A 21,585-nucleotide genomic window follows, 5' to 3' on the forward strand; every position below is an offset into this window, starting at 1 on the left:
TCAGGAACTCTCAACGACAAGTAAAATGGTGGTTGCTCATGACTGACCAGACCTGAACAAGGCAATTTTCATTCTGGCATCTAAGTATAGAGGAATTACCCTCACCCAGAACCAGACGTTCAGCGGCGGCCTTTCCGTTCAGTTTACTGGGCTTTGGATAAGACCGTAGCTACCTAATTTTAGATGTTCAGATTTCAAGTGTTTCACTCTAGGCCTGGTAATTCAGAATTGCTAAGCACTCAGCACTTCACTCAACAGGAACTAGAGACACAGGATATTCAACATGCTTTTGGGAAAAATAAGACCACTAGTTTGTGTGCCTGAATACCAACCTAGAAACCAAATTTTAGGCACCAAGATTTGAAACTTTGGCTAAACATTAGAAAATTGTTCAGCGGGGTTTACCAAAATGCTTTTATCAATCAAAAAGTGTTTTCAGTCAAAATGGATTTCTGTATTTTTTTCAAGAAGAGTGTTTTTATGAAGGAAAACTAAAATTTGTCAAAGACGAATGCCATGCTTGAAAACCAACTGTGTCCATTTTGCTTTTGAATGATGTCATAGCTGCTGTAGACTGTGGCTTGTACCCTCTTTCTCCTTTATTGCCCAGGCTCCAGGTCAGGCAGGTTCTGTATCCCGTGTGACATAACCAACCACTCTCATGATGTGTCACCTCCAAGTCACGGGGTAGGAAACTGCCATGCAATGAGAGATGAGAATGGAAAAAAAAGTGACTGACACCGAGGAACCACATGTGCTGCATTTCTAAGTGGGTTGATTACAAACCATTTCTTGCTGACATTTTTTAGTTTGCAAAGATTCACTTAAAATTCAGTTTTCTGTGGAAAAAAATTGCACACTGTGTAAGCTCTGTGTGTGTGTGTTTTGTGTGTGCTTAGTAGATGACATAGAAGAAGGAAAGGCAAAAAACAAGGTTCTCAGCCTTATCAAGATAGCATTCTTGTGTATGCATATAAGTTTTCTCTGGACTAAACCAAGAAAATGTGAAGCATAAATAACTTCCTCGCTACATAGCAAGTCCAGCACGGTTCTATTTATACAACTGTATTTGGAAGTGTCCCAAAGGCAATAGATGCCCTTGCAATTCAAGAAGAACTTTGCACAATAATTATCTATATTTTGGTGGTGCAGTGAGCTAGGAGGGATCAAGAAGACTGACAGCTGCTGACACCTTGGGATGCCATTGCGGGGGCTCCTAAATCATTCTTCACTTACACAGCTGAGCTGGTTTGCCCCTTGTTGCATAGTGTTTACCCACAGATTAGCATCTTGCAGGTCTGAGCTGGAAAAGCCTTTGGTGCGTTTCCCAGGGCTGCATACAGCTGGTGCTCAAGCCAATCAACTCTGACCTCTTAGCTTAACAGTTCAGCTGTCAGCTTCTAAAGAGAGATGACAGCATTTTCAAGCAGGCTCCATTATGCTTATCAGCTAAGGCTAATCTCTGCTCGCACTGGGCTGGTCTGTGAGGGAGTGTAAAGAAGCATAAATTCATGCAAAATGAATGGAGATGGTCAGTTTGTGCCTCTGTGTGTGCTGTATTGCACTTGTACTTGCCAGTTCTTCACTGTAGTGGGTGGATGAGGGAGATGAGTAATAATTTGGTTTTGGCAGCAGCTGTCAGCTAAATGTAGACCTATGCTTCCTTATACTACAGCTTGTACGGCAGGGTCCAGAAGGGCGTTTATATGGTGCGTGGATGTGCCTTGATCCATATATTGAGGCATATATTTGCATATATGCCTCTTCCTGTACCCAGAAGAGCAGCCAGAGCTGTCTCTCTCTTCCAAATGACTGTTTTCCTCGTGTTTCACCTCTTCCCCTCTTGGGAGGCAGGCAGTGGCTTTTATCTCTTGGCCTCATGGCCGGAGTGGTATGCAGTCTACCACAACAATGTCATGCCCTGTTCATGTCTGCTCTGCGCTGGTGTCCCTGCCCATGTGTATGAAGGCCTGGAATGAGTGTGGCTCAGGTGACCTGAAGATCAATTTGATGGGGTCAAGATATTCACAATGACCCAGGTATCTAATAGTTTCTTAGGAGGGACTTAATCCCTTGTAGAGATGTGCTTTGGGAGAAGGGCTCCTGGAGAAGATCCTACCTTGTGCTCATAGAAATCTGCACATTTCTACATGCACTTGGCATTACTGTGACAGGCTGGCCTAGATGCATCCTCCAAAACATCTAGGGGGAGTGACCCAATTCCTTAATCAAAACTATGGAACACGCTGAGCAATAAATAATCTAGGATGGATTTTGCATGTACCTCTTCTCCCTGCAGTATTCAACTACTTTGCTGTTCAGCTTCTTGTTCACAGACATCTGTTGGCATATCTGAAAGCAGGGACATAATTTTTTTAATACCTGCAATGCAGTTTCACTGGTGACTGCCAGTTTCAGTAGGATTAACCTGAGCCTTTCAACTAGGTTAGAAAAGATCTGCTTCTGCATGCTGCAAGCCATGAAGTCCCCAAAGGACTTCAGTGGAGCTGGGCCTGGTTATATCAGACAAGGATCGTCCCCTTTGCATTTCCCCGGTTCTGATCTGCTCTCTGCAAAAGTCTGTTTCAGCACCACCTGGAAGAGATATGCCAGAAGTAGGTTTATATCTTTCACTTAAACCCAGTTTTGAATAGAAGAATTTCACTATAAGAAACCTTACATCCTATATTTATTAAGCTATATTAACTAACACTTTAATGAACATATGATTTGGAAACACTAAGCTTCACACTTTAAATCCATATCTGTATTTTAAAGTATACCTTTGAATTGCTAGGTTCTAAAACTTATTGGGCTATGAACAAAATAAGTAATAACAATTAGCTGAGTTTAATATATTTTTTTGCAACAAATTGTTTTGTCCCAGTAGAACTTTAAATCTAGTCCAGTTTTTTTGAATTTTTTTTTGAATGGTTTAAAACTAAGTGAACTCAGAAGCTAATGAGCATTGAAAACACTAAGCCTTAGGTGTTTTTTTTTCAGCCTAGGATACTTCCTGACTTAACCATACCTCTGGGTACTTCAGCTGCATTTTCACTTGTGTATCAGCAAAACGATTGAACAGAAACTATTCAATAAGATACAGTCAACTCCATGTCATAATGAGGCTAAATAATGTCTCCTGTGAGAACAATAAGTGGGAACTCCTATCTGTAGCACTACAGTCACACTCCCTTTGCAGTCTTGGTTGTGAATTTTGGCTCTTTCGCTGCTGAGGCTATACTCATCTGAGCACAGAAAGTACTGAAAACTCCCTTACAGCCTTGGGGAAAGCTTGTCTGCATAAACAGCCAGCCCCAAAGCTATAGTGCTCATCTTCTAGATGTAAAATCATATCATACTGTGTCCTCTGATAAAGAACAGGATGGAATCAACAAAATTCAGACGGGAAACACAACAAACAGCAATTTCAACAAATAAAGGCCTATTTAGCCAGAATTGGACCAAGCCCAAAGTTAAACATACTTGTTTTTCTGGAAATATTACTAATTACAAAATGAAGTTGGGTAGACTGGAACATCTGGTTGTTAATCAGAACTGGCCTATAAGAGAGGTGGTGACTGGGAGACAACCAGTAGGACACAGTGATAATGCAAATATCAGAAAGACAAAGAAGACAGTATCAATAAGGAAGGTGCAGCATACATTAAAGAAAGCTTTAGAAAAATAAACTAACTGTTCAAAAAATAATATAGTACTCCTCTAGTCTGACATTTCAAAAATAGGAAAAGTGCAATTAGGACTAAACTGCCAACCAGAACATGGCATGCTACAGGACACCAGCGAGGCTGTAAGGCAGAAAGCACAGTGGTCACGGAAAACTTCAGTTACTCACCGCCTCCACAAAGTGGGGAGATGTCAGACCGGACTCTAATTCATGCTACATTTTTTAACAACATAAATTGTTTCTTGGGCAGTCAGACATCACAGAAGGAGAAGCCGTGCAGCCATGAACAGCACACAGGATCAGGATCAAATGTTACTTTTGAAAAATTATGGTGTGATAGTGACCACAATGTGAGTGAGTGAAACGTCCTTATGGGAATGGGAAGGCCAGAAGAAGAATCAGCAAAGCACAGGAAGTAATTATAAATGAAATACTACCATTCAAAACACAATAAATTAATCCAAATTGGAAAAACTGAAAAGAACTCGGAAAAGTTAAATAAAAAAATCGTAAGAAGGGCAAGAAAAGACATTGAGTAACACCAGGCCAGATGCATTAAAAGCTAATAATAAAACACATCAGAAACAGGAAACCTGCCACAGAGACTGCAGGGTCTGCAGATGATAGATGCAGAACAGGAGTGCTCAGAGAATATAAGTTTGGTACAGGAAAGGTATATTAATTACCTGCAGCAATGCTCACTGTGGAAGGGCTTAGGAGGGTTTCCACACTAGAACTTTTATCTGCGGGTGATAAGTTGGAGAAATGGTCTCAGCTGAAGGGCCAGACGTCAATAGAATGAGCGGTGATATACCAGCAGGGCCAGACGATGCTCATCCAGTGATTTTAAAGGAGCTCAGATATGAAATTGCCTGCCTAGTTACTGTGGAGTGTAACTTATTGCTCACGTCAGACTTGTACCAGCGGAATAGAAGGAGGCAGATGCAATATCAGTTTTTAAGAGGGCTGCAGAGGACAGCTGGGGAGTGACAGACCAGGAGGTTTCATTTCCATATGGGAAAAAAAAAAAGCAAACCACAGAAAAGCAAACAGAATTCAAAGGCACATAAGTGGAAAAAATCAGCAAGGCTTCTGCAAGGGCAAATCCTACTTTTGGTATCTATTACAACTCTGAAAGAGTCAGTGAATGTGTCAGTAAAAGTGAGCTGATCGATACATTTAAAAAACCCTAAACTGTCATGGGATAGAAAGGGAAGTCTCCCTTTAACTGGTTGAAAGACAGAAAGAAGGTGGCAGTCAGCAGTGAAATTGCATAATAAAAGGAGGTCCATAAGAGACTGCATCGTTTAACATACTTACAGGAAAAGCAGGAGGATTGCAAAATTTTCTGGTGGTAAAAATGTCATAGATTAAGAGTTGTAATCATCTCAATGCCAAATGATACGTGATAAAATGGTAGATGACATTAACTGTTGACAAATGTAAAGTAGGGCACATAGGGAGAAAAATCACTTCAACACACAAAATAATGAGCACAGCAGACACTGGTACACAGGAAGGATCCAGGAATCACTGCAGAGATTTCCCTAAACACATCAGCTCCATGGTCAGTGTTGGAAAAATTGCAGAGGGGGGCAATAAAATAATAAAAACCATTGTGACAACTTTGGCTTGAGAAGAAATTAGGCAGACTAGATCTCTTTAACTTGAAAAACTGACTGAAGAAGGTATATGAGTAGTAACAAACATGCACTGACAATTTACACTTTCTCAGTCCATCATATAAATAGCAAACCTAATAGGGACATATAAAATTAAGAAAGGCATTTCACAGAATAAAATTGAACTGTAAAACTCAAAGCACATGATGTTCTTAAAGAAAACAGGACAGATGATAGGTTTTTAAATGTTTAGACAAATCTGCGGAAGGAAAAGAACCATCAAGACCTGTTAAATATGAGGATAGACTTGCTGGCTCCATAGGAAGCTTAACCCACAGATTACTAAAACTGAGAAGGTGTTCTCAAGAGTTATTGCTCCTCATTTTACCTATTGTCGGGGCACTGTGGAGGCCAGGGGTGCCCCAGGGGTGGCAGGGCAGGGCCTGGCAGCCAGGGCCTGTCCCACCACGCCAGCCAGGGAGCAGGGCAGGCCAGGGGCAGCTGGTGACAGCCCCAGCAGCAGGCATTGGGCACCTCACTGGGAGTGGGGACAGGTCAAGCAAGAGAAAAGAAGATTGTTAAGAGATGTAGCAGCCTTCAAATATATACAACATAGCAGCAAAGAGGAAAGCAATAAACTATTTTCCATGCACACAAAGTAATGGGCTTGAATGTTAGCAAGGATATTTCAGAGCAGTTTTCTTAGTCTAGCTAAAAGAATGTACAGATGTACAGTTGAGTACTATTCTACGCTGCTATGTGGGGGTACAAGTACCAAGAGATGCTGTCAGTGGTTTTTAAGAATGGGTTCAAACATTGATCAGAAATAGTTTATAACAGCTGTCCTAGCTTGGAGAGGGATGCTATCTCTTGGGGAGTTCCCATGAAAGCAAATACCAAAGGCTACCCTTCTTTCAGTGCTTAAGAGGTCACAGACTCCTCAGGCCAGCTCAATGAAGAGGAGGATATTTTACAATGGAGAAAAATGCTAATAGAAAGTTGCTGCAATTTGCTTATGGGAACTAACAATGAGTATGTGAATAGGACATTCTGCATTTTTCTTGATGGAATTTAGAAAGTGTATAGGTGACTTAGAGCAGCGTTTCCCAGAATGGAAAATGCTTGCCTCAGGGAAGACAAGTGCTACAGAAGTTTTATTTCCTCCAGGCTGCTGCAGCCTCTTTGGGCTCTCTCAGGCCTTGGGGTGCAAGATCCTTGGCAGTCTTTGTCCGAGGTGAGGGCATTCACAACAGCTGACTCCATCCAGGCAACACAACATAGAATCATAGAATAGGATCATACAATATCTCAAGTTGGAAGGGGACCCATAAGGATCATTGAGTCCAACTCCCTGCTCCTCACAGGACTATCTAAAACTAAACCATATGACTAAGAGTGCCGTCCAGATGCTCCTTGAACTGTGACAGGCAGACTGAGTGAAAATCTCCCAGTATGGTTGCAAACCCCTGAAGGGGCACAGCTTCAACGTGATCACCAAACTCTGATTTCCACCAGAAACTGAAGTATAACGTGATTTGATTAACAGAGTTTTCTTGGAGAGAGTTAAGAAGCATCCCTACTACTATTGTTCCAGCAGCCAACTAGCAGCAAGGGGCTGAAACAGGGGGGTAGATGCAAGAATATCAGGGAGCTAGCAGATAGTGTTATTTTTTGCCTTAGAGACCCTGTGGACCCAGCAGCACCGAGCGCCGTGGTGGCCCTGCCCTGCCCTGCCCCACCCTGCCCTGCCCCGCCCTGCCCTGCCCCGCCCCGCCCCGCCCCGCCCTGCCCGGCCCTGCCCGGCGCTGTCCAGAGTGCTGACGCCGCGGCGAGAGAGGGAACGGGGTGGTCCAAACCCTCTGGGTTTTTGCACAAGATCAGAAAGCTCTTGCTTTTACCCCAGAAAGTTCCTTGGTTATAACTCCGGGAGGTCAACTGGAAGGCAATTAATGTGATGCTGTTCTTAAAAATATTGGTGCTCGTGGCTTTGGGGTTGTCTTTTGTGGTGGTTTTTTCCCTTATGACATCGAATTTATTGTACAGTCAGACATCAATAGTGGAGACTAGGTTATGGGGGCCTTGCAAGAAGAAAAGTTTTGAAGCAGGAATGAGACTTTGGTTTGAGCTGGTAGAATGCAGGTGAAAGAAATAGGTAAAAAGACAAAATCCAAAGAAGGCATTGGCATGATGGTTAGCTCATTATTGTTAGAAACTGAAAAATGTACCAGGCATTAAACCAGAGGAAATTGCCCCTTCTGCCTGGGGGATATGACTTACTACATTTAGAAGTCATTTAATGGTCAGATTTCAAGTGTTGCCAAATGACGATGTGATAGCTTTAAACAAGACAAGACAATGTCTTCCATGCTTGGTATGTGTATTGAGTAACACAAACTTCAGCCATGTCAGAGAAGTGGTTGTTGACAGCCACAATGAGATATTTCATTCTCAAAGGGAATCCTACTTGTTTTTTGGAGAAGGCTTTCTCATGGCTAAGACAAGGAAGAAGAGCTTGGGAATTCAGGCCTCTCTCATGCACTAGCATAATTAAAACCTAACTTATTTTCCATTGCACCTCATTTCCCCCAAATATGATAAGTAGCTGTTATTTGTCCATCTATTGGGATTTTGTGAAACTGAATTCCTTCTGATGTGCAAAGCGTTACTTGTCCTGGCTGGAACATGGCTATTGGGTATCAGTCATACAACAGCAACTTGCTGAGATACGTTGATAATATGTGGGCTTATTAAGAAAAAATTGCTCTCTCTAGAACACACCATTTTTTCTCATTGCAGTGTTTGTTACAGGTAATTTAATATGAAGAAAATAAATTTATTACAACTGCTTTGATCCTAAGAGCAGTGAGCTGAGGTATCCTGGAATTAACTCCTGAGAGAATACAAGACACATGTAGAATTCCCACTGCCTGTGCAAGGCAAAGCATCACTCTGCAGTTCCCAACTGCCTGTGGGTATTTCAGACTCACCTTTTTTTAGGTAGGTACATAGTCTTATAAACATTTTTGCTATGTGTTTATCTCCCTTTCTGAAGTTTAGGCATTTGCTATTAGGGTTATATTATTAATTACATTTTCACTAGCATCACAGATGACCTAACCCAAATGGCATAGGTTGCACTGCCTCCCACAGTGCTCTACCCCAACAGCAATTCTCTCTCTGGGAGGAAGGGAGTCTCCAACTCCCATCATTCAAATATCTAGGAGCTGTCATTGCTGTGCCTGAAAAATAATGGAATCAAATTGTGGCATAGAAGTTAATTACCATTATGTATGAGACTCACAGGCAGTGATTATAGACATTCATAATAAATTTAAGAGGATCACAGAAGATACTGTTGCTAGACAGCGATGTTTAATTTGCATTTATAGGTGCAAATTAAGAATATAGAATAAAACATTGAAGTGCCAGCATCTCTCTCTATGACTTGCAGTTCAGACAGCTCCAAAATGACTTGAACTGCTGCAGGTTCCCAAATGCACTGCACAACCTCTCTGTAGCTTTTGGATCTCTATTGGAATTAGAAATTAGTTTAGTGCTCCAAAAGCACTGATATTTCTACATGATAAGAAAGTCACTGACTGGCTTTTCAAATAGTCTCCCAGGAGATGAATGCTTAGTCTAGCTTTTAATACAAGGGCACTCATACCACTGATCAGGGAAGAATTTCTGACCCACTCAGTAGAGAATTGATGTTCACATCTCCCTCAGACCTGCCTTTTTATCCAGCAAATGAAAGGAGAGCACCGTGCTGGGATTATAACTCCTTGCTGGGGCTCAGGGTCCCCTTTTCTTTGCTGTTGCTGGATTCATCTCTCCTGGACAGATTTGGAGCTGGTGTAAATTTGCAGAGCTTCACAGCAGACAGGCATGATTTACACTAACTGAGGCCTGTCTCAGGCATGGACAAAAACATAAAATAAATTCTATTCTGTGAGACAGAAGAAGCTGATTCTCCCTGGAAGGAGCCTGCTGGGAGTTTGAGGGTGCTTTAGGGGCAGAACAACCCCATGCACTAAATTAGCAGCTGAGCTAGAGAAGCTCTGTGTTCCCCATGCAGCCACATGCTCATGCCCCTTCCCCACAGACCTCATGAAAGGGGCAAAACAGTTGGAGGCAGCAGCCTTGAGATGGCCAGGCTTAGAGCAACCCTCCTACCGCTGGTGTCACAGTGGTCCCCTGCAAGCTAGGCCAGGGCAGGATGGGAGGAAGTGGCTCACCAGATCAGCTGGCGCCTGCTCAGACCTCTGCTCCCACCGTTCTTTTTCTGCTCTTTTTTGGCCATAGAGCTACTGAGAGGTGACACCCAAATCCTCTGCAAAATGGTTCTCTGCCAAATGTGCGCGACAAAGTGTGGAAGGGAGAGAAGCTGAAGGGGCACTGGGGACAGAGACATGGAAACTCGAGGCAAAGTGAATGTCAGTTGGCTTAAATTCAAACCAACCAACTGATGTGAATGGAAAACTGGGAGAAAGTGAAGAGGCAGATGATGGCTTAGTCACAACACCTTAAAGGAACATGTGAGACCATCCAGAGCCAAATCAGCGTCACAAATACCCCTATCAAAGAGAGGCAGCAAACTGCATCCTCACGTCTTCTGCATCCTGCCCCTTTGGCATTCCCCCCACCATCCAGCACGTCAAGCAGGGATAGCTTCACCGGGGTGAGCAGGCAAGTTTCATAGGCTGGATCAGCCTGAGAGGTTTGTGTCACGAGGTGCAGAACAAGTGCCATTCCCATCGGCTAGGACTGAGTTGACTCAAAAAGATTGAGTCATTCCCAGGAGTCAGTCTGCAACTCGGCAAAACTCACTCCTGCCTTTGAGCAGGCAAGGAGGACTCATGTGCTTGGGTAATGCTTGCTTAATGAGTCTTGCCAGAAGGATGCCTTGGTTTGACAAGGGCAGGTGACAAAAGCTAGGGGGCTGAGCTGATTTACTGCTTTTGAGGATTTTGGTACTGTTTTTCCTGGGTGTACACACTGGTGATTGGCCTGTGGTGAGATGGGCACTGCACGAGTGCTTTGCTGGATGAATTAAAAGGAATCTGCTCAGAATATTGTACATTACCAGGGAAAAGATAGAGCACTCAGCTGTCAAATGCCTTTGACACAGTGACCATGGCTATTTTCTCAAATTTGGTCTCCCCTTAGTTTCTGAGACTGTTCTCTCCTGCCTCCCACCTTTCTGATCATTACTGCCACAAGTCCTGTGGAGGATTCTTTCCATCCATGGGGCTCTCCACGGGGTTCTGCCATTGGTCTATTTTTTATTCCTGCTTCAACATTTTCTCCTTGGTTAATCTTGTTTGCAAGCACAATTTTGGCAGTTTTTTGCCACATCGATGAGTCACAGCAGCCTCTGCTCCAGACTTTTATCCTGATGTCCATATCTGAGTCCCAAGTTGTTCACCATTTCTTAACAGCTCTCCCCTGCTTAAGCCTGATGTGCCTGCAAAGCTCTTTCCAGCTGTAGAGAACACTCCCATCTTGTCTTTGGACCATCACCAAGGGCTCCACTCTTGTCCCTAACCTCTGTTTAGGGCTTTACATCTAAGCTATGTCTACATCTTGTTAATACTTCCTGACTGGCCTCTCTTGAGAAGCACAGCCTTTCTGATCCGTCCCCAGAAGTAAAATTTGACCACAAAGTTTTCCTTATCTTCTTAGGCCCTGGACCATGCAGTGTTGTCATTCTCAGACCCATTCAGTACCCTGGCACACAGCCCTTGCCGAGCTCTCTGTGCCAACTGCACCAGCCCCATGTTTATCACACCAGCATCTCTATGAATCCCCCCTTCAACATGCACTCTCTCACTTAGGACTATGTTTTTCTTTCAAGGACCTTCTCAGCCATGTTGTATCCACTAGGAATATGTCTGTCCTCATTTCCAGTATGTCACAGTGCCATGCCCTGTTGTCCTTTGGTTAGGTTTTTCACAGTCATCTCCATGTGCCTTCCTTGGTTGTCCTTGGGAAAAACTGCCCATAAACATACAACAAGCTTCCTCGTGTGCCTTTCTCCAGCTCCTCTTGTGTGGCTCTGCTTTGCTGAGCTGCCAGCTGTGCTGATGGGTGTTGACCCCATGCTCCCGTCTTGCTCACCTCCCTTGTTTCAGGCTGTAAGCTCTCTGGGGAACATGCCACCTTTAGTTACGTGTTTTTACAGTCCTTCAGTACAGTGGAGCCCAGGTCTAGGAACACAGCAACACAAGTAACAAACCCTCTGCCCTTCCCCACAGTTCATTTTGATCTAAGCTGCTGTACCCAGTTGTTGCTTGGAGGTTTTAGAGCTAAATCATAGAATCATAGAATGGTTTGGGTTGGAAGGGACCTTAAAGATCATCTAGTTCCAACCCCCCTGCCATGGGCAGGGACATCTTCAACTAGATCAGGTTGCTCAGAGCCCCGTCCAACCTGGCCTTGAACACTTCCAGGGATGGGGCATCCACAGCTTCTCTGGGCAACCCATTCCAGTGCCTCACCACCCTCATAGTGAAGAAAAAAAAAAAAACTTTTTCTAATTATTATTCTATATAGAGAAGAACAGTTTCCTTTACTAGAATAAGTAATGACCTCATTTCTATGTGTGCTGCTCACAGGGGAAAGCATAAAGCCAGTCTTGCTATATTCCTACATGATCTTGTAGGAAGATTCTTGTCTAATCTTTGGCAAGTCTTATAGAAAACCTGCACTGCCGCAAACTAAGGAAAACAATGAATAATTCATTTTCTTATCTGTTTCAGGATTGTTTTCTGCAAAACATCTATTTTAATAATTCATGTGGTTTTTAGCTGCACCATGCTGCAGATGCAAGTGTACAGAGGAGAGCCATCCTGTTTTTTTCAGTGTAGCCTGGAGGATTCATTAGTGCAAAATTCCAGCTCACATTGGACCAAATTCCAAGTGAGGAATGAGAGGTGAAAATCAGGGTGGTTAGCAAGATTCAAAGTAGAACAGTCCTCCGAAAATCTTCCTGTGATGCCAAAATGGTCATATGTTGACAATGTCAAGCTTCTCAAGAGCCAACTGGGGGACAGAGGGAAGTATATACAGAGTTCCCATATTTCCCAACAGTATATACAGAGTTCCCCTATTTCCCAACAGCACTTGCCAAACACATGAACTTAGCATTTACAGAATTGCACACGGTTACTGTTTCAGGCTGTAACTGATTCCTACCTCAGTCAGATCCATCCAAGCAGCAGAGCTGCGGATTGAGGTTTCCTCTAGAGCTCATGCAGGAATGACTCCAATCCGCAGGACCCCACTAGTGGACAACCCTGCAATGCTGGTCGCCCCTGTGGAAGGGTCAAAAACCTCAGGCCACATTATGACAAAAATGGACAGGTCAGCAAATGAAACGTTAAAAGCTAACCACAGCCCATGGAGGGCAGGATTAAGAAGGAAATGATGATACCAACTGCATAAAGGAAACCAATGGGTGCATGATGCTGCCACTGATTTTTTTGGTCAGTAGCAGCAGATCTGGGTTCATTAACCTGAGCATCAGCACTCTGTTCACATACATCCTGCTCCACCTAACAACACTTATTTCAACTGGGAACATGCTGAAAATTCTCCGCTTGCAGCAAAGTGCTTCACCCAGCACCGCTAAGCCATCGCCACCCGGCTGTGCTTCACAGGGCACACAGCACAGACCACACGGTGGGTACAGGTGCTTTTAAAGATTGTTCTTCCATTAATGAGGACAACGGATTAATCCGCTTTACCCTCTACACGACAGGACACTTTCCAGTCCAGCTTCAGTGCTGCTCTGGGAAACAGCCAGGAGATACAATTCTCCAAGACAAAGTGCATAGATAAGATGGGCTTTGTTTGCTTCTAAAAATAGTACATAGAAATAGCACCAGCATTTGAAAAAGTACCTTCCAAAAGAGACAGTAAGAACCTCAGCAAAAATAATTCTCCCTTTCCCATAGGAAGAAAAAAGCTACAAGCCAAAAAGTGATGAGAAGCCAAAGCAGCACTCGCTCTCCTCCCAGCTGTAATCAAAACCCCAGGCACAGATCCTGCCGGCGCTCATGGCCCCAGCTCCACAGATGCTGGCGGAGCACCGAGGTTACTGAAGAAAAATCAGCGTCCACTTACATTGTTGAAGGAGCACTGGCAACAATTTAAATTCACATTAGCCGGGATAAGGAAGTGCTGTGCTATGGGAAGTGGCTGAATCTATAACATAGAGAAATACAGGCCACCCTTGTATAATTTCGCATACAGAATTAAAGAACCACAGCACTACGTGGCCCTTTTTTCTGGCTTTAAGCAGATCAAGGTAAACATTTCTGCATTTTAAATCATGAAACCTGCTGATATCATGTTTTCATCAATTATATTTTCATCTGCCTGCCCAAAGCAAGACATATTCTGTATAGCATCAGTACGCTATCTTGTATTTTATAAAGTAAATTAGCAGCTTAGACTTACAACATGGCTGTGCCTTTTTAAAACACCTGGGTTGCATGGTGCTGCCAATGTAAATTATTTGCCTGAGAAAAATACGTGTTCAAAAAGAAAGGTGCCAAAGAGCTTTACAGGCTGGGCAGGCAGCACTTGCTGCCTGAGCTACCGGTGCCACGCAGGGCCAGGGATGATGTCTTCCCAGCAGCAGGCATCCGGCCAGCTTCATAGGAGCCTCTGCGAGAGGAGATGTCAGGTGAAGTGCAGCAACCATGAGGCTGTGGAAAGTTTTTCAAAAGATCCAACCTAAATCTTCTCTGCTCTTAATTAAACTAAAATCTGCACCCTGCAGTGAGCATAAATATTGATTCTACTTTCTTGAAACAACTTTTTATACTTTTTTTTTTTGCTGTTTCTTTCATTTTCTCCTCCATAGGGAAAGCAGCATCCAGCTCCTCACAGGTCAGTTTGGAGATATATCAGTGACAGTGTGATTTCTAATTTTTTAAAGAAAAGTTTAGGTTTGCACCGTGGTAAGAGGCCATTCCTGGGGAGGAGGGAAGGCAGTGCCAGACACACGTTCTCCCTCAGCAGCACACAGCCAGTTTGGCAGTCACCAGCAACATTCTCTGCCCCAGGTTTGACAAGGATTTTGAGAGCAAGGATGTCACAGGGCAAAGCTGAAGCACGAGTGGGCAGGACGATAAGATCTGTAGGCAGCAGCATGCAGGGGCTCCACAGGAGGAGGAATGTCACACTTAGCTTCATTAAATCCATCTCCCTCAAGACAGGAAAAACAATCACCCAAAGCAACTAGATTATAGTGACACAATCTGACACGGAGCCAGATAACATTTTCTGATTTTATTTGAAGTTGACACCTTGAGACAAGGCATAACAACTGAGAGGATTACAGCAGCAAGAAGGTGGCAGGGACCTTCGTGCCTCCCTCCCCCCCAACTCCATGAACTCCAGTGCAGAGTAATAAAAATAAACCAGCGTAGCCTAACAAATCGCAGAAGGTATTTAAGTCAGAGTGGGGCAGGGAAAGAAAGCGAGAGCCTAAGATTTGAAACAACGAAAACGGTTGCTAGAAACTTATTTTTGAAGCTTCACGAGTGACACAAAGAAGTCCTCGATAGCTAATGATTATAAACAACCACTTTCCAAAATCAATGGTAGTAAGTTAAACATGCACAGTTTTTATTCCTTGTATTTTCATGCAAAATATGCAATAGTTAATATTTCCAGTTCCATATTTCCAAATTCATTGGAGAAGACTAATTATCACAACACCCATAGAGTTTTGCTGATTAACTCTGCAATGAGTGCAAGTTTCCAGCCCTGCAGAGAAGTCCTGATCCTCATCTCACATTTTAGCAAAGAAATGAGAGGGCTTAAATCCAAGAAGGAGTTTCCCAAGAACTTTAACCACTCCCATTGCTTTATTTTTTACTTATAAAGTGATGGCCCAAGCTGTAACTAGAAATGGTATAAAGAACCTGATCCGAGGAAGTTCAGATCACTCTTCAGACTAGGAAAATACCACAAAGCTGTTACATCCCTTTTTACCTGATCCATTAAAATAAAATAGCTTTCATCTGTATTACTGCATATCTCAAAAATAAAACCCACAGTGCTTCAGTTTAGAATGACATATAATTTATTCATATAATTCACAAGTAGTTGGACACTACTCAATTTAATCTCCATATGCAAGTGATTTACACATATAATACTAAAATTGATTGCTTAGAAGGTAAAAAATACCATGGGTATGAAATGCCATGGTAGCTGCTGTTCGATATACTACACAATCTTAGCGTCAGAAACTTTTATTCATTTATGTTTTTAGAAAAAAGGCAATTGGCCATGTTTAATTTTTTTTATAAGTAGTCTGGGAAACTCAAGTGTTTTTTGCTCTAAACCTTCCAATCAATTATTTCTCCCAGTTCTTAGGAACTCAATTGACAACCAAAGCAACATTTTCAGTAGTTCAAAAAAAATATATAGATTTTTGCTCCCCTGAATTCACCAAGCACAATGTGACCAAATCATGTTGCCTTCCAAGATGCAGCACAAAATACTAACCCCTGTATATTTAAAGGAATGTGCAGGAATTTAGACCGTGCTTCAGCATGGTGGTGTTGGTGACAAGAGCCTGATGATATCATTTTTGGCCCCTACCAGTATCCAGTAGTTGTGAGTGTATTTGCAGTTCAGTGTGAATGTATTAGCATCATTAGACTATTTGGTATTCATGCAGCTGTGGAGTCTGATTGTAATTCTGCACAAACTTCTCACTGAAACTTGGATCTCATAAGCCTCATTAATTCTGCATTAAGCATATATGGCTGCATGGAGAAAATTGGACTTTAATGTGTTTGCCTGCATCAGATTAAATAACACACATTATCTTCTAGATGAGGTCCAAACATATACTTCGTTTGAAATACCAGTACTTATCTTAAAACATACCAAGAAGTTAAAAAGCTTTCACAATACAAGATCCAGCTACTTATTCCACATATACAAAAACACAGCTAGAGAAATACAATTCAATTGTCAATGCTGAATTATGAGGAAAGTCTAAAAAAATAGAAAAACTCTGATAACTGGACATCAATTCAGAATGTAACACTGCATAATGCCGCAATATGAGCACCCATTTAAAATGAGAAATCCCCAACAAGAGAAACATAAGGGGATCTAGAATGTGTGACAAAAATAGATGAATACTACACCAGAAACATGCATACAATTGCCATGGTCATTCAGTATGCTAGTGACGGTCTAAACAGTGATCTAACACAGGAGTGACACAGTGTTTCCAAATAAAATCGAGTGAGTAACTACATACTGATTAAACTTTCTGATGCAGCAAAATGAGGGCACAGAGCCATCTCTGGGTTCTGAAGCTGTTTCAAGATTCGCTTGTGAAACTTCTCTCTGACACGATTGAACTCCATTATGTCCAGTGGATCCTCTTCAATCCAGAATTTGTGGAATTCATGCATTAAGTAGCCTACAAAATAATAAAAAAGGAGAAGTAGAAGAGATAAATACAGTATGTAAAGATCACATACAAAATTAGAAAGAAACCTGCAATTAACAATTATGATTTACACAGAGAATCCTGGTCACTGAGGTCTGACACCTCACAACACTATGCAGGGATAAGACTAAACCCATTTTGGACAAACCCAAAATTTGATGAATATTATACATTGGCAGAACTTCTCACAATAAATACAAGCAGTCACTAGTTGTCTTGACATACGGATACATGAACGAAACCATTAAACTAATGAGTATAAAGTAGGGGAAGATGCTGCTGACGCTGCTCCACCAGCCTTTGGTTTATGTTCAAGTTCTGTCTCACAGATATTTCCTCATGGGAACATTGCTTACTCTCCACTAAAAAAGCGCATACTCGTAGAATGTAACAGTTACCATCACGTCTTTCTGTATTAACGCTTCCTCCTCATGCACACTTTTTCCCTATGTGTGCATGACCTTGCTGGAAATGTTGTTTAACACTTATGCCTATGATCCTGAAAAGGTGAATGTTAAGGTGATATACAGACCCACTAGCTTTGGTGAGACATCCCTGTTACAGGAAGAAACTTGATTCCAAAGTGGGTTTAATGTACAGGCTCCGATTAAGGCCTTTACCCTCTCAGTTCTGTGCCATCCTTGGACCCAAAGAGTTCCACTGACATGAAAAACATTACATCCAGCATTAGGTCCAGTTCACTGAAGTCCTAATCTCTTGATCCCAGTTTCCACAGCAGATGAACCATTGAAGAAGTATAATCTTTCATCCCAACACAGCCAAATGTGCAAGCGAGTTTTCTGTATTCCAGAAAGTGAGGGCATTTGGCTTAATTGCTTTTTTCCATTTATTTCTATTGTATGACAATTACAACATGCATACTTCTAGCTTAAATTTCAAGGTATATTTGCATAGTCACATTTTTCTCCCCCATCATCAATTTGAAAAACTCCGTTCAAAAGGTACTTTAAGTACCTCTTCAAATCTCTTCCATATATTCCAACAGCCACAGGCTGTTTCATTCCAGAGATGTTACTTTCAAAGGAAAGCTCAGTAAAACCACTTTATATAGTGATTTTTTTTTTTTTTAAATGTAAAACATTGTTAGATCTCCACCCTTCAAAATCTAGGAGATTTCCAAGATGTACCTTCTGTACTTCAGCAATGACTGTGTTGAGAGTGCCACTGAGCAATGCAGTTTCATCCATTGCTTGTACAGTCAGAGAAGGCAACAGAGCCCAGGAACAGTTGGCCAAATTCAATACTCAGCTTCATGTGTGTCCCCATGGACTGAGGGACCAGAAGGATTACAGATGAGGTGACGTGGTGGATCACTGTTTAGGAGGTCCATGCAGTACAGCCATTGTGTTGCTCTACCAGCAAGACTGCTGGGTGGGCAATGTAATTTTGACTTTCCAGTTCAGTCAGGCAGCCTGTAGGCATTTAATGCAGCCTAACGGTGTCTGGGTTTGAAGGAAATTTGAAGAAAACCTAGGATGACTGCAGTAGGGAGAGGAGAGAAACTGCAAGAGCATAAAAGCAGGGATTTGTCAGACTCAAACAGATAATCTCTGGATGAATCATCCTTACTCCAGGAAAGTTTGTCTGTTGATGTTTTCTCTACAGTAAAGCCCATTTGATAACCTCAAGTTTTTCCTAGGATGGCAGGCAGAGTGTGTAGGAACATCCACCACCTTTACTGGCCCATTACTACACCAGAGACCCGCATAAGTTTTATCCCACTTCATAACTCATACATGCATGGGCTGTAGAGGGAAGAGCTGTCAAAATCAGCTCTCCCCTCAGCATCGTCATGATGGACTGGCCGTGCTGGTCAGCAGACCACCGGTCCTGGGGCACAGTCCCAGGCTTCGACAGCAGAACAGTCTCTCCTGCAGCCAAGACTTTGGCAGTGGCAACAAGACATGGTAAAGATAGTAAAATATCTCTTCCTCCCCCAAATTCAGTGGCGGGCAATTTTAGATGTGGCAAGAAACCAGAACCAAGAATAGGATATAGAATCATAGAATCTCATTTAGGTTGGAAAAGACCTTTAAGATCATCAAGTCCAACCGTTAACCTAGCACTGCCAAGTCCATCACTAAACCATGTCCCTAAGCACCACATCTACTCGTCTTTTAAATACTTCCAGGGATGGGGACTCAACCACTTCCCTGGGCAGCCTGTTCCAATGCTTGACAACCCTTTCAGTAAAGAAATTTTTCCTTACATCCAATCTAAACCTCCCCTGCCGCAACTTGAGGCCATTTCCTCTTGTCCTATCGCTAGTTACTTGGGAGAAGAGACCAACACCCACCTTACTACAACCTCCTTTCAGGTAGTTGTAGAGAGCGATGAGGTCTCCCCTCAGCCTCCTTTTCTGCAGGCTAAACAACCCCAGTTCCCTCAGCCGCTCCTCATAAGACTTGTTCTCCAGACCCCTCACCAGCTTCGTTGCCCTTCTCTGGACACGCTCCAGCACCTCAACGTCCTTCTTGTAGTGAGGGGCCCAAAACTGAACACAGTATTTGAGGTGCGGCCTCACCCCTGCCAAGTACAGGGGCACGATCACTTCCCTACTCCTGCTGGCCACACTATTTCTGATACAGGCCAGGATGCCATTGGCCTTCTTGGCCGCCTGGGCACACTGCCGGCTCATGTTCAGCCGGCTGTCAACCAGCACTCCCAGGTCCTTTTCTGCCAGGCAGCTTTCCAGCCACTCTTCCCCAAGCCTGTAGCGCTGCATGGGGTTGTTGTGACCCAAGTGCAGGACCCAGCACTTGACCTTGTTGAATCTCATACAGTTGGCCTCGGCCCATCGATCCAGCCTGTCCAGGTCCCTCTGCAGAGCCTTCCTACCCTCGAGCAGATCAACACTCCCGCCCAACTTGGTGTCGTCTGCAAATTTACTGAGGGTGCACTCGATCCCCTCATCCAGATCATTGATAAAAATATTACACAGAACTGGCCCCAGTACTGAGCCCTGGGGAACACCACTTGTGACCGGCCACCAACTGGCTTTAACTCCATTCACCACAACTCTCTGGGCCAGGCCATCCAGACAGTTTTTTACTCACTGAAGAGTACACCCATCCAAGCCATGAGCAGCCAGTTTCTCCAGGAGAATGCTGTGGGAAACGGTGTCAAAGGCTTTTCTAAAGTCCAGGTAGACCACATCCACAGCCTTTCCCTCATCCACTAGGCGGATCACCTTGTCATAGAAGGAGATCAGGTTAGTCAAGCAGGACCTGCCTTTCATAGATCCATGCTGACTGGGTCTGATCACCTGGTTGTCCCCCTACGTGCCGTGTAATGGCACCCAAGATGATCTGCTCCATAACCTTTCCCGGCATCGAGGTCACACTGACAGGCCTGTAGTTCCCCAGATCCTCCTTCCAGCCCTTCTTGTAGATGGGCGTCACATTTACTAACCTCCAGTCAACTGGGACCTCCCTGGTTAGCCACGACTGCTGACAGATGATGGAAAGTGGCTTGGTGAGCACTTCCACCATCTCCCTCAGTACCCTTGGGTGGATCCCATCCAGCCCCACAGACTTGTGTGTGTCTAAGCGGTGTAGCAGGTCGCTAACCATTTCCCCTTGGATGATGGGGGCTTCATTCTGCTCCCCGTCCCTGTCTGCCAGCTCAGGGGGCTGGGTACCCCGAGAACAACTGGCCTTACTATTAAAGACTGAGGCAAAGAAGGCATTAAGTACCACAGCCTTTTCCTCATCCTTTGTCACTGTCTCTCCCCCATCCAACAGAGGATGGGGAGTCTCCTTAACCCTCCTTTTGTTGCTAATGTATTTCTAGAAGCATTTTTTATTGTCTTTTATGGCAGTAGCCAGATTAAGTTCTAGTTGGGCTTTGGCCTTTCTAGTTTTCTCCCTGCATAACCTCACGACATCCTTGTAGCCCTCCTGAGTGGCCTGCCCCTTCTTCCAAAGGTCATAAAATCTCCTTTTTTTCCTGAGTTCCAGCCAAAGCTCTCTGTTCAGCCAGGCTGGTCTTCTTCCCCGCCGGCTCATCTTTCGGCACATGGGGATGGCCTGCTCCTGCGCCTTTACGATTTCCTTCTTGAAGAATGTCCAGCCTTCCTGGACTCCTTTGCCCTTCAGGACTGCCTCCCAAGGGACTCTGTCAACCAGGCCCCCAAAACAGGCCAAAGTCTGCCCTCCGGAAGTCCAAGGTAGCAGTTCTGCTGACCCCCTCCTTACTTCTCCAAGAATTGAAAACTCTATCATTTTGTGATCGCTATGCCCAAGATATCCTCCAACCGTCACATCACCCACAAGTCCTTCTCTGTTCACAAACAACAGGTCCAGTGGGGCACCTCCCCTGGTAGGCTCACTCACCAGCTGTGTCAGGAAGTTGTATTCCACACACTCCAGGAACCTCCTGGACTGTTTCCTCTCTGCTGTGTTGTATTTCCAGCAGACATCTGCTAAGTTGAAGTCCCCCATGAGAACAAGGGCTAGCAATCATGAGATATGGGGGATACAGGAGCCAAACCAAATCATACTAGATAGATCCGTTCACAACGCCATGGGCATGTCAGGAATGTGGCTAAAAGACAGAGTAACCCTTCCAATGAAAAGATGACCTGAAGATGCATAAGTGGATATTTAGGTAAGATACTTATCTGTCTTTTTTTATTTATCAAGCCAACCACAACCAAAGACAAAAGCCTAGCAGCTAAACCGCCCAGAGTTCCTACCAGCCAGCCTATCTAGGGCAACATTAGAAGTGTTGCTCCCACTGTGCAAGGATGCACAGCAGGTCTG

General features: G+C 43.7%; 1 protein-coding gene across 6 annotated transcripts in view; it reads right to left on the reverse strand.

Moving 5' to 3' along the window:
* Window positions 1–14,595: 14,595 nt before the first annotated feature.
* Window positions 14,596–21,585, reverse strand: part of ELMOD1 (ELMO domain containing 1) — a 63,240-nt gene continuing 56,250 nt past the window's right edge. For all 6 annotated transcript variants that reach the window (XM_076328192.1, XM_076328193.1, XM_076328190.1 and 3 more), the window contains one exon: window positions 14,596–16,771. In XM_076328192.1, coding sequence (XP_076184307.1) covers window positions 16,599–16,771 — 173 coding nt within the window. In that variant the 3' untranslated portion in view covers window positions 14,596–16,598. The remainder of the gene's footprint in view (window positions 16,772–21,585) is intronic.

The sequence above is a fragment of the Aptenodytes patagonicus genome, chromosome 1, assembly GCF_965638725.1.
Source record: "Aptenodytes patagonicus chromosome 1, bAptPat1.pri.cur, whole genome shotgun sequence".
NCBI lineage: Eukaryota > Metazoa > Chordata > Aves > Sphenisciformes > Spheniscidae > Aptenodytes > Aptenodytes patagonicus.